General features: G+C 43.8%; 1 protein-coding gene across 1 annotated transcript in view; it reads right to left on the bottom strand.

Annotated features, from left to right (window-relative positions):
- LOC144138817 (uncharacterized) overlaps positions 1 to 14,138 on the bottom strand; it is a 238,162-nt gene that overhangs the window by 44,017 nt on the left and 180,007 nt on the right. The window contains exons 11-12 of the mRNA XM_077671294.1: positions 3,418 to 3,741; positions 784 to 875 (exon numbers count right to left, since the gene is read on the bottom strand). Coding sequence (XP_077527420.1) covers positions 784 to 875; positions 3,418 to 3,741 — 416 coding nt within the window. The remainder of the gene's footprint in view (positions 1 to 783; positions 876 to 3,417; positions 3,742 to 14,138) is intronic.

Consider the following 14,138-nt stretch of genomic DNA (forward strand, 5'->3'; position numbering starts at 1 on the left):
AGGTCTGGGAGAACGGGGAACGTTCTTCGCGTGCCGTCGTCCGCGTTGTGGCTGGGGAAGCAACATTGCGAAACCATGGCGAAGCCGCTTGTCGGGTCACCAAATTATAGGTGGTCGATGGATGAGGCGGTGCGGCCGAGCTCACGCTTATTACGGGTGCGCTGGCTGCACCATGGTCGGAACGAAGCGAGTAGAAACGAGGGGGCCGTTCCAGAGGTGTGCCGAGTGCTGAGTGTGTTCCGCTGTGCCAGCTGGCCAATCTGCTGATGATGATGGTGACGCTTAAGATGATACAGGTGGCGCTACAATACTACATAATGTGTACAGAGGGAATATTTCCCTACAGGGAGGAAGCACGCAGCCTATATACAAACAAAAAACGAAGCATAAGGCAAACTTTCGGCCACTGCTACGACGTTGACTTAAAGGCTGGTGAGTGGCTCCGGCCGATCGTGCGGAGCGTCTTTCTTCTGTGTGGTTCAACGCGGATACTCTTTCGCGCCTTTCTAGGCGCACAGGTGCATGTGCACGGAGCGTTCGCTCAAAAACGGCACGCGACAGATTTGGCCGTGGAGACCAAAGTATGTGAGAACGTGTGACGTGGCATCGTTCGAACAGCGTCGGTAAGCTAGGCCTCATGTTAGTTCCGCTGCTAAAGAGGACGTTTTTGATTACACATTAGCAACGGCTCTGCCGTCAGCTACTTTATTTTTATAGGCTGATGGATAGTATGGTCTCCGCGAACAAGTCACCCTACCGGCGATTTTGCACTTGAGTACGTACCTCGAATTGTGAAGCAGGTTTAGGACATTCCCAGGAAAGCACAGCACTGGTTGGGTCGGCGATTTCAACTTTTGCGCGCAACTTCACTGGTGCTGTTAATAAAATTCAAAGGAAGAAACGAGCCATAGGTCATACGAAATTATTTTGAGAAAGTGCTTGATTGTTGTAATTACTACCCAGAACACTTGCAACTCTTATCTGGGGATGGTTTTTTCGTTTTTTGTTCAAGGCAACAAGATGTGCTGTAGGTTAAACAGCTACTTCCTTCTGCTTGGAAAAACGGCTAACTTTGAATTACAGCAGGAACCAGCACCAACAGCGAGTGCTGTCGGTGTTGTGTGTCGTCATCATGTATTATGTTTTTCTCGTCGGTACTTTGGGCTTTAAAGATTTAAAATGTTATACTCACCCTCTCAAGCAACCGCCCCGCAAGCTGCAAAAGTACGAGCTGACATGCTGTAGCAAATGTGTGAAAAATGATGAAGTCCAGATATAGGAAGAAGAAGTGTAGTTTCTGGAAGTCTTTCAGTGCGCGGAATGCGCGGAAAAATAATAGCAAAACTTGCAGAAAATTTAAAAGATCTCTTCGATATTGGATTTTAAATGCACTGAAAATGAACATTCTGTCATTAGTTTTTGGAATGAGTGGGACGTTTATGTGTTCACCCGCCAAAATATATATGATTATCCCACTACTCTTTCTTTAGCGTAAGTATTCTGCGAAATGCCGATTTCTTCCACTTGCTTTAATAATATTGTGAATAGATAAACCTTAAACCTCGCTTACTAGAAAAAGCTCCTTAGTACATTTACGAAAGTTTATGTAAGGAAGTTCCGCTAACGAGCGCAGGTGTTTTGGGGATACTTTTAAACTGCAGAAAAATTCTGTAAAGTCACGAAGTAGTTTTTTACAGAAAATTTGTTTAGAGACACACGTACTGAGCCGCAACTTTGCAGTGCCTTTAGGTTTGTCGTCATTGTGGCGCTGCGATTGTGGTCAGTGTGATAAGACGTAACACCTCAATTGACACTGGAGGGCGATGAGACGTTAGGTGGAAGAATATTTTCATAGGGCAAAGAAGTTGATGTAGATCCGACTTTTGGCTACAAAGATGCTTACACTTCGTAGTTTTGTGGACACAACTGACATTTGCTAGTAATACGCCCCAGCCGACTTCGAGAGGTTGACAGAAATAATGTGAACGCTATATGTGTTCAACAATCGGGCGGATCTGGTTACTTTGTCCGATATTTTTTAACTGTTTTCTCACGAATGTTTTTGTCTGGTAAAAGAAACCTAAAAAGTAACTGACACGTCAAATGAAGCAAAGCATTTTTAATATATAAAAACGGAGGTTTGAGCAAAAAGGAAACTTTTATAGCCTATTTTCTATAATGGTCTGCTCAAAACATTTTGCCATGCATTTATAAACGTAAACATATTCGCACTTCAGAAAAATCTCATAAATACTTCGAGCGTAAAGGAAAAATTATTACTCTAACCTTGCAATTACTCTCACATTATATTCCCGGTTATGTATACCAATTAAGTGCCTCCAATCCTTGCAAATTATAGCTGCTAGTATTGCATTAGGTTTGAGACATGGGCGGGTAGAAGAAAGACTAGATGTGTTGATGTACTGGCATGAACGCTTTCCCAACAAGCTTTTTGGTACAACTATATTCTGTATCATGCTTCTCACCCTCTCATTGACCTGCCCAACATAAAACATTGGATCATTGGCAGAATTTGCTAAAACGTTTTTCTCAAGTCAAGCTCGTTATAAGGCATCTTCCTGGCCAAGAAGCAATATATATTCTTTGCTCTGAGCAGCAGATAGATTGATATCTTTTCAAGAAAAGAACCACACAGCTCCTGCTTGAGAATATAAATTTTTCAATTCACTTTTCTCAAAACTCAAAGCTAATGTTTGCCCACTCGTGTAGAATTTAGCGGCTTGTCTAGCAGTAAAGTTTGTAGGACAGATGTGAAAGGAATAAGACGTTTTTCCCTATACAAAAGCGTTACTGCTTGTAAAGACGTGATTTAAGTCACATGCACAAAATTTATTTCTCAGAGTGTTCTGTGAGGAATAACTACAGCGTTCTGCATACAGGCTTTATGGCCTTGATGATGTCCTTATTGACGCAAGGCTCCGCTATTAGCGATAAGCGGAAACTGCAGCACAAAAAACACTTACATCCGGCACGATACCGAAATTACAAGCTGATTAGAATAACAAGTGTATTAGAAGAGCATTAGAAGAATTTCCAATTTTCTCGCTAAAGGTTTTTTCGGTTCCCGACGTGAGCATCGTTCGCCAAAAGAATTGAGGCTTGCTTGGCGAATTGACACTATTTGAAGGTGGGAGAACAAGTAAATAAACGCGTACAGCCACGTGTGCGTTGGTTTGAGCCTCATTTGTGTTTCCGTCTTTCTTGCGGGATTTCACATCCGCAAAATGTGCGTTGCCAAAATCTATTACATATTTCTTTTCCAGCATGAAAATACCCCGGTAATTTTACCTTCCGTTTTCGTTTTAGTGCTTCTTTGGTAATTGTTTATTTCGCTGTTTGGGCTATCGAAAGCTTTTCAACTAAAATGATAAACAAAGTTTTGGTATTTTTTCTTACCCAAGGAAATATTTCCAAAAGTCGCCATAGTTTCGGGTCCAACGAGAGTTTCTCCCATGTCTCCGATACCCCAGGCGCTGACAAAAACGGTATACCTTCGTCCGGGCTTCACCGACAGAGGGACGTTTACGACGGAATAGCCGTGGTCTTCAAGTTTTATGATGTGTTCCTTCGGCTCGCCATCGTCAGTAGGTTCCAACCTCAAGCGGTAGCCGAGTGGCTTAGAGTTCCACGCCTCCGGCTCATAGATGGTAATGGTCACTTCAGTGGGTCGACGCCATGCGAATTCCGGCCATGGTATGACGGCAGTCGGTGCGGTAGGGACTGCGTGAATATCGGTAGAAATCATGCTAAAGTGCTACATATGCAATTTTCTTGGAATATTGTTTGGACAGAAATACACCGACAAGAGATCAGTCACTCCGCAGCTTTTCCCTTTTCAGAACACGAACAAATATTGTAGCACGTGTGCGCATAGATTTCGTACATTTACAGAGATAAATTGAACTTTGCTCACAAATCCCACATAATCGTTAACTGTTTAAAATAAACACACAGTTGCCATCGCTTGCAATGACGAGATGTGGAGCCCTGTGCCCAGCTTCCAACTTTCTGAGTTCCTAAAAAATCAGTGTCCATAAAAATGGGCGTTGTGGTAAACATTGTATAGTACTGTGGCTTCTTTATTGTGCCGGTGTCTATCGCGAAAGTTGCGTGACGATTGCGGGGTTCGAAGTAGTTTGTGCTGAAAAAACGTAAAAGGGCATTTTTAATAGGCTAACGAAACAAAGACAATACTGACCATATTTACAACCGATATTTTGTTAAAAACGTAAATTGCTAGAACTGCTCGAAATCAGAAAAATGTTCAGGTATAATAAGTTACGTGTTATGTTTTAAGAAATACAACTACTGTTCATTTGTATTTAGAGTGCAAACATTCCTGTTACTGCGTAACAAAAACAAGGACGACACAAGGTACTTGAAGGAATAAACGCTGCATATGACATTTACGTTTAGGTCTTACGATGTATGACGCGCTAGCGTTCCTCCAGCGTCGAGGGAGCGTTTAGGAACTCACTTGTTTCATTTATCGTTTATGCTTTTCAAGCACTCAAATTCAGTGACGATAGCTAGTCTAGCCTCAAGGGTTCTAATCACCGGGGTTCAGGAAACTAGGGTGCCCTCTACGGCTGCGTGGCTTAAGATATCGGCGCAAAAAGTTGCGGCTGCGGGATGTTGTCACTGTGGGAGAGAAAGCGACCATGTCAAAGTTTAAATGTATTTATCGTGGGGGCGTCACTGAACGTTCGGGGTTTTTATAAGTCAGAGAGAGAAAGGAATGTCTTAGCAGATTAGGATTTATTCAAAGGTTGGGAAAGGGGGATAAACAGTTGGTAGACCGTATGGATTGAACCAGAATTTCAAGGCCCCAGAATACACTCGCACTGATCTTCAGTGGACAAGCCGGTACCGGTGGCCTGTAATGTGTCGATATAAGTTGGATAAGTAATGTTTCAGTTCTTCATCACTGAGCATATGCTTGGATATGACTAACCAGGTTTCGTAGAAGAGAGTGGGTGTTTTCTCATATGTAATAATGTCGGACATTTCCAACCAAAAATCTTCGACCATTCATTATATATATGTGTTCGTTGAGATCTGAAGAGAGTATGAGGACCTTAAGCGATGAGACCTTCGTGTGCCAGGCGGAAAGATGGTGTTCCTCGCCGTAGAATGACGAGCCGTTTTCCTTATTTTTTGGGGAGAGGACTGTGGTACTCGTGGTGAAATGGGAGCACAATTTGGTAGTTCAAGTGGATCTTGGTCGGCTGCGCCATTCGCTCCCAGACCCTTGTGTGCATGTGTTAACTTATTGTGAACGTTTATGAATTTGGATTGTGGTTTATGATTCACGTGCGTTTAGGTAGTCTACCTGCAGCCAAGAGACTAAAGACCTTTTAAGCGTCTGCAACAATTCTTAAGCATCTAATCGACAGTTCCGCTAGGGAATCGCAAAGACGAATCAATTTCCATGTGTATGGAGGTAACGCAATTACAGCGCATTGCCACTTTAGAACGCCCCGGCTTAGGCGTGTGCGGTTGTTTTCATGATTATAGAATTTTCCTGACGAGAATTTTATTTTGGCTTGCCACCTTTACTGCCGTTTGTATGGAATGATGTCTTCCCTTAGGAGGAAGGCTTTTATGGAAAGTCGCTGGATCGGTAGCACATTCATCGTGGCGTCAAGCCTATTTTTCTTAAGGTTTGCCTATATTTCATAGGATGACCAAGCCCAATTTTTTCCAAGACGCTCTTTTTGTGCTAGTTGAGTGGCTCTTTGATTTCTTCAGACGTATTGTGAAAAATGTGAAAAATGGGAGGTTGAGGAATGTCCTATATTCTGTCCAGATGGGGGCATTTATTTGGCATTGTTCAATGCGGGTAGGTGTTTCTGGTACCGGAGCCTGTACGATATTCATCTCATGATGAGCGCCTGCACAAGTTTTATTTTCTTTCTGCCATGGCTGCATTCCTCATGTATATGCGTTCTGCAGGGTGTGCTAAATGGATTAAGAGTTTCTCTATTCTCGAGATATGTGAGACGACCTCTGTCGCGTCTCCGTAGGGCCATGCCGACTATTCTTACGTGATGTTTTTTGGGGATCACATTCTGCCCAATATTTAGGGTTTTCTTCTAATCGACCACGTGCCGCCATTGATCCTTTGCCGGACAGAGCTTGCGGTGGGGCAGGATTGTGAAAATTTCTAGGTTATTTTAAAATTTGCGCAATCGCTTCTGTTTCTTACTGGGGCAGATTTTAGTTCATTGCTGGTTACAATGTACGCTTTCCTTATTTTTTGAGAAGCCATTGTTCATTTTCTGCAACTTTTCTAATCTAATAACACAATGTTGGCACCCGCATAATTTTAGGTCGCCGGAAAGGCGGTTTCGTGGCTGCATACGTTCTGGGAACGGCTGGCGGCCGTGTCTGCTCAGCATGCGATTACACACGGCGTGTAAAACGAACTTCAGGGCTCAGACCCGGTGCCTGATCAAGTCGCGTGTCTTTTTTTTTGCAGACATCGCAATATCATTGCCCTCTTTTCCATAATCGGATTTCCGCTGCTAGGCACACCTCATTCCAGCGAGCCCCCGTATTTGGCTGCCTCAGTTGTAGTTTTTGGTTCGCACCGATGAGACACTTCTGCGAATGCTTAATGAGCACGTCTGACAACGGACGGTTTGGAGGCCGCGGTAAAATCCAAAGATGAGCCAAATAATTCTAGAACGTTAAAACCAATTACATGCAACTTACCCTCCGCTGTGAACTTAAGAAATAACTAATATCAACGACGCAGTCTGCAAACTGTCCTGCACAATATAGAGTAGGCGAACTTATTGGAGCGCAATTTCTTCTTTGCGGATTTATCAACCCTGATTCTATTCCTGAAAACTGAAATTTGTATCTAGAATACTTACGAATAATCAAGTGCGATAAATGTTAAAGACAGGTAACTATCACGATTTTCCCATAAAAATAAGATTGCCGGTGGGCCTAAAAAAAACAAGAAGGAAACGTTCACTGATGCTAAAACAAGATATGATGGCCGGGCGCGGCCAGTAGCTGTGGACAAAACGTAGTTAAACAAATCAATTTCAAATTCAATTTCAAGTTCAATTTTTTTCGAACATAAGTACGTACATGTCATATTGACAAGGCGTGGCAAAATGATACTCGTACGTAACCTCACCAGGTCGCTACCGGGCGAGTACAAATCAAAAGGCATGGTTCTTGGCATTACCCCGATCTAAAAGCGCATCGACCCGGTGCAAAAATAAAACAAGTGTGCTAGAAATACAAAGTCGGCCACCTGCCGTAGTAAAGTTTCAGGCGTACGTCGCGGATAATCTCTGGTTGCATGATTGTTGTAATGGCCCGTTGCCATCATCGGGAACATCATAGACATGTTGTCAAAACGACATTGATCTGAAATATTGGCGTCGAAGCTTTCCGCTGTAGCATTGTTGTTCAATAGGGGTTTAAACCTCCTTACGATCACCTCATACTCAGGGTCGCTGCGTCGAAGGTTATTCGTCCGGCATGGACGAGCTGCTGGTGTGTTGTAATAACTTGGACAAGCTGACGGTTCTTTCCGAATACTATCAGGTACCCTTAGGCGTTCAAAATGATGTCTTTGCCGCTACGTGTGATTCACGGCGTTGAACTTTGCAGGTGAGTGGATTCGTTGGACAAGCCTAAACAGAGTTATCTCCGTACTTTTCTGCGCAACCGTATGGTCTGCAGAGTTAAAATACGCAGAATCTTGTGCTGCGTCTTATGATTGACGTAGAAATGCATGAACTGCATATCTTGAATCTTTCTGTTAATAGGTACGGTTAGTTGCTTCGTTTACGGTGGTACGCGGTGGTTCTTCGGCTATCCGTGAGTCCTTCGGCGAAGGCCGTTCCATTGTCGGTTATTGACTCGTCATTGGCTCTAGGCCCCAACAGAGCTTGTTGGAGAAAGAATTTGACGACTTTTGGTGCAATTATTTTGTGCAATCCTGTTGTCTGCACGATGACGTATTCTCTGCGAGTTACATAAGCAACGGCCCTAGACGGTCTCTTCAAATCTGTTGCATATGTTCATCCGGGCAGTGGATCTCGTCAGTGACCGTTTTGTCCCTGGCACTACTGACAACCCCGAACGTAGTGGATGCAGTGGAATGTCAGGCGGGAGCAATAGTATCGAACTTTAGTTTCCAAAGCCTATGAGCTGTGGTGAGGGTTCTATCTTCCTCGTCGAGTGACAAAGGACGCTTCGTCTTGGTATGCTTCCGAAATTTTGTCACTGGAGTATGCGGGTGCAACAGTAAGATAACACGTTTTAAATTGAAGGTAGGAATCTTTTTTGCAAGGACGAAGTCTTGGCGGCAGTATGCGGAAAAGCTCTTCTCGAACCATCAGAGCCCAGGAACGCCGAGTCCTTTGTGATGGTTGATACGGACAGAGCTGTTGGTCGGGATGCTCCTGGGCGCCTGGGTCGCTCAACGTTATGGTTAGGTAAATCACGCTGCTTTCACCAGAGTCTTATGCTATGGTTCTTGGGCGCGTAACAGGCCGTTAGCGTCCAAATGTTTTCTGCTGGATTTGCACACGATGGTACCGCGGAATTATAGCAGGCACAGGCTTCGTCGTCCAAGGTGACCAGAGGGGTACTTTAGGTTGACAGCTAACAAAAACACTCACAATGAGGGCAGTTTTGGAAGCATGAAATAGCTTTAAAAATAACGGCTTTTAGGTCAGGCACCGTTTTGCATAGTCTCATAAGTTTTTTCTTCTTTTTTGTTATAAAATCTGGCCACGTGATTACTGTTCACAGCCTTTCGGCTTTCAGACGACGAGAGCATCTAAGATTCAGTCACTTGGTTCTGCGCTCATTTTTATACTGCCATATTTGCGAAAATGTGCAAGCACACGGGGGCCTTCTGGCGTGTTTAAATATGGCAGATTTCATCCGGCTGAGATTCTTCCCAGCAATTGGAATAGCTGTTTTTGTCAAGCGCAGTACGTGGTCGGCTGTTTTGACGAAGTTTTAGACCACGCGCAGCTTGTAGTGCACGGTGCGAGGAATCTTCCTTCGACTTTTTCTCTTCAGCATTTGAAAGTGGCTATGACTGAAGGTTCTCCAGAGATAGGAAGGCCCACTCAGCGTTGATGGCAAGGCCAGACAGCCTGTTCCTCTAGTGTGAAGAGGCACGTTTGAGTGCCTAACGTAACTGCGGCATGAAGATGATCTAGTGTACCGAGAACCCCATTGCAAGTTATTTTTTGATGCATGAGTGAAACAGGGCGACGTTGTCGATGTAGACAAACTACACAGTGAGTGTCACTCAAGGTTGTCAAGTACAGTGTTCCGAAGCGTCAGTGCCGTATACAATCGAAACGGTGTCATCTTGAGCTCATACAGTCCATTAGGCGGTAAAACGTCGGTTTGCTTACGGTCGCGGTCGTCTACCCCTTTGCGGGATAACGGGTCAAAAAGGTCCCACTTTTTGGTCTAGCAAAAATGCTGTAGCAGACGACGCCAGTCAAACGCTGTTCAACAGCATTGTGCTGCCATCTACTGTGGCTCTCTGGAGATGTTTTTGGCCAAAGTTTTGAAATACGTCGGTAGATTGCGCTTCAGGTTCGCTAAGATAAAAATTGTGTCCGTTGGGTAGTGGAATTCGGAATTTGTGCTCCCTTAGGACTGGATGTGCAGGGTTTAAGAATGAATGGTAAGATTTTCCTTTGATGCCCGTTCAGAGAAATGCTTTGTACATGCGTTGATGTGAACATTTTAAAAATCCGAGCAATAGGACATGCTATGCTTATGTCAAAGCCAGCATACCCCAAAATTCCATGCTTATTTTACCAGGCCTAAAAGTGACGCTTACTACACATGTTGTCATTCTTAGTATTTTCCGTCCTGTCAAATTCCAGTGGGCCCTCTCACACGTGAGGAAGCATTGGAGCGGTTCTTCAGCCTTCCAGATCAGTCCGAAACCAGTGAGGATGAGGCTCAAAGCAGTGAGGACGAGTTCGCGCCGCAGTGCGCCCCCAGATTCTAGTAACGACGAAGACGAGAATGAAGCTGGGCCGTCAGCAGGCAAACGAAAGAGGCGCCGAACGACAATTGCAAAACGAAGAAATAAAGCAACCGGGAAGTTTTCAAGACTCATCACGAAGTCGAGGATGTATAGAAGAGGAAGTTGGTGACGATTGGGGTACAACTCAACCGCCGATCCTCGTGGGGAATCAAAAATTATGGGACCCGCAGTAGACAACAAAGCCTGTGGTACGTGCCGCCGATTCTTTTGCTCTGAATTTCGATGAGGAAGTGCTGGACATGATAGTAGAGCACACAAACCGCGTCGGTGCACAAAAATACCTGAACAAGTCGACTGTACTGACAGCAGATGAGCTTCGCGCCTATTTTGGGTTGCTTCTTCTAATGAGCGTGTCACCACGACATCACTTTTATCACTATTCGAGCCGCGATTCTCTTTTCCATGGCGAAGAAATTGCACAAGTGATGTCGTTCAAGAGATTTCAATACATCATGAATGCTCTCCGTGTGAACGACCCAGGCAAGAAAAAGAAGCGAGGGTAAGATGGTTACGACCGGCTTGCTAAACTGAGGCCCCTCATCGATGAACTTAACAAAAAGTTTCAGGAGGAATACTCACCGTCTTCGTACCAGGGTATTGACGAGAGCATGGTTGCTTTTAAAGGAAGATCTAGCATAAAACAGTACCTTCCAATGAAGCCCATAAAGAGAGGATATAAAGTTTGGTGTCGGGCAGACTCAACCACAGGCTATTTGCTGCAATTTGAAGTGTACGAGGGGAAGAGCGCACAAAGACCAGCCAATAAAAGCCTTGGAGAACATGGTGTACTTTCCCTGTCCCAGAACATACAGCCTGGTACGCGGCTTTTTTTGACAACTACATCACCTGCACTAGACTAATGGAAGCTCTCGCTGACAGGAGCATCCTAGCTGCAGGGACTGTCCGCACAAATAGAAAAGACTTGCCTGTGGAGTTGAAACGAAACAACAGGCTAAAGGAGGGAGAGTACCTGTGGCGATCCAAAGGTCAGGTCACAGCCTATCAGTGGCATGACAGTAAAATGTTCACCTTTTGTCGAATTTCCATGATTCAACGGAATTCGTGGAAGTGTCACGGAAGCTTCCCTAAGGTTCTTCGGTGGTTGTCACCTGCCCAAAAGCACTGGCAGAATACAACATGTGGATGGGGGGAGGAGTGAACAAATTCGACCAGAAGAGAAATGCCTACATGTCTGATAGGCGTTCCAAGAAGTCCTGGTATCGTATATTTTAGTTTCTTTTTGATGCTTCTGTCGTCAATGCGTTCATATAGTACAGCGCCAATATAAACATAACATACTTGTGGTTTTGGCTTGTTCTGGGACGCCAGCTCGTAAACGGACCGACATTCCGGCACCACAGAAGCAGTGGACCTTCCAGAAAGAATAAGGAGGGGCGAAAGAACTGCCAGAAGGTGGTTGGAGTGTCAGAAGAGATACGATTCACAGGCAGCGGTCACAATCTGCGAAAAGGGCCAACAAGGCGAAGGTGCAGGCGGAGCTCAACCGCAGGAAATGAGGTCCGCACGAAGTTTGTCTGTGGGGCGTGCGAGGTGCCCCTCTGTGCCACGTGTTTAGGTGCCTTTCACGCAAAATAGACATGGAAGTGCTTTCAGCAAGGTGCCTTCATGAGACAATGACACAGTGTTGTCCCAATTTCAAGAGTCACAGAATATGCCAATTGGATATATACGTCCCACATTATTATAATAAACTAGCCATGTTATCATGCTTAAATCTGTTACATATCCTTTATAATCCTTTCAGGAGCTTAGACAAACAAAGCGTTTCGGTCTTATTCAAGGAAAATATCTACGAACTCACAAAGGCTTACCTAAACTTCGGGACCTCCTCCTGAATTGCGTTTGCGTTTGAACAATAAAGGGACTAGCAGCCGGTTTTAGTTCAATAAAAAGAAGTTTGAATGTCCGACGTGGTCAAGCCTGTTACCTACTGGTGGGGGTGGCTACACGTCTATTTTTGGATGTTTTGTCTCGTGCGGAGTCAACCAAATTCCTTGATGTGCGCTGTTTTGCGATAAAAGCAATACCTGGGGAACACACTGGCTTTTGGGCGGTTTTTTAATACCCTCCTGAATTGAAATTATGCCTTCAACTTGTATTTGCATAACATACTGCTCGTGCGCGAGACGCCCTAGAAGACGTTCGCATTCGTTGCGTTCTCTCTTCGTTGATGATAACAAGCTGCTAGAGGTGCGTATGACCTAGTTTATAGGTCGATAAAAAATAGTTCTTGTGTGGCCTCCAAAGACCTTATTGCTTCAGCAGGTTTTCTATCGAAAGCGCCTGGTTGACATCAAAAAGGTTAGCAGGCTGGAATGTGTTGTCAGATTTGCGTTGGCAGTAAAGGGCAGTGATTACATAACTTTATTTATTTATCTATTTGGTAATACTGTTGAACCTCTAGTGAGGGTCGTTGCAGGGAGGGAACAAACACTGCAATACCACACAGTCATGAACAAAACTGCAAATACTGCAAGGGAACAAAACAAGGTAACAAAATGCGGCAAGGGAACAAAATGGTGACCCAAAATACTGTAATAGCGCACAGTCATGAACTGATTTGGGATGACGCACTATTTCTCAAAAATATATCTATAGCTAATTGAAATTGTTGTACACCCTAGCACTCCACAACATCGTTTGGTAGTTTATTCCATATTTTAATGACATCCGGAAAAAAGAATACCGATACACGTCAGTGTGCGTATTAGCAGTTCGAATCGCTCTGCTGTGATTTTTTCGGGAACCATGTTTCGGAGGCGCTTTCACATAGTGTTCCTTATCTAGTTTTACTGCTCCATACAATATCTGGAAAAAAATTTCAGCCGTTGCTTTAGTCTTCTGCTTTCAATAAGTTCAAACCGCACTGCTGAAGTATATCTGTATCTGATTCTGTGCGGCGATACCTAGAACATATAAAACGTGCTGCGATTCGCTGTATTTTTTCTACCTTCTTTTTTAAACCCTTTTGGTGTGTGCTCCATACAACATTTGCATATTTTAAAATGGGCTGTATGAAAGTCTTGTAGGCAAATACCTTAATTTCGTTAGTCGCGTTTGGTAGCATCCACCTAAGAAAGCAGAGCTTTTGATATGCTTTGGATTAGGTATTATGCGCATGAATGCGCCAATCGAGATTATGCAGGACTGTCACCCCTAAGTACCGGAAGCTCTGTACTTCGGTCGAGGCATATTCCCCTATATTATATTGAAATCTTAGAAGATCCCGCTTTCTTGATACATGCGTATATTTTATAATTGATTTCCATGTCCCATCGTTGACACCAAACACACCCTCCCTCCTAATTTGCAGGTCTTCCATTGGGTACTCTATTGAATAGACTAGGTTAGCGCTCTTATTGTCACCGCTGTACTTTGTGAAAGCTGATTGGAAGAAACGATTAAATAGGTTCGCGATATAATTTCTTTCAACACTACTTTGCCATCGATTATCTCTACGATTGCGTCCTTATCTGTAAAGTATTGCCAGAACTTTTCTGGAGAGCATTTGAGAAAATCTGTGACCGTTTTATTGAAAAACGTTTTTTTCGATTTTACTACAGCGGATTTAAGACTTTTTTAAAAATTGAAAATTCTGTAGGGTTGTTTTTCCTTTTTCGTAATCTTTTCAGCTTGCGCTTGAGGAGAATTATGTCTCTAGTTATCCAAGGATTTTTCTGTTTTGATTTCTTCGTTCATGTGGGAACAAATTTGTCGATGGAGTGTTTTATAATACCTTTAATATGCTGCCCTAGTTCTTTGACACTTTCGTGTTGGGATGCTAAATTAAATTCGTCAAATCTGCTCACCAAAAAGTCTAGGATGAACGTGTCATCCGCAGGGGCATAATCTTTACATGCACCAATTCATATGGTCTTCCAGAGACCCTTGCGCTCACCCGTAAATTCAAGCAGACCATCTTGTGATCAGATAAACCTTCGTCAATATATACAGAATAATCCGCCACTACACCAGTTATGAAAATCAAGTCCAACACTGACTGCTACTTTGGGGTAACCCTTGTACATTCTTTAAAATTTGA

This window comes from Haemaphysalis longicornis, unplaced genomic scaffold (genome assembly GCF_048455015.1).
Source record: "Haemaphysalis longicornis isolate Haplotype H1 unplaced genomic scaffold, Haemaphysalis longicornis Haplotype H1 scaffold_5, whole genome shotgun sequence".
NCBI lineage: Eukaryota > Metazoa > Arthropoda > Arachnida > Ixodida > Ixodidae > Haemaphysalis > Haemaphysalis longicornis.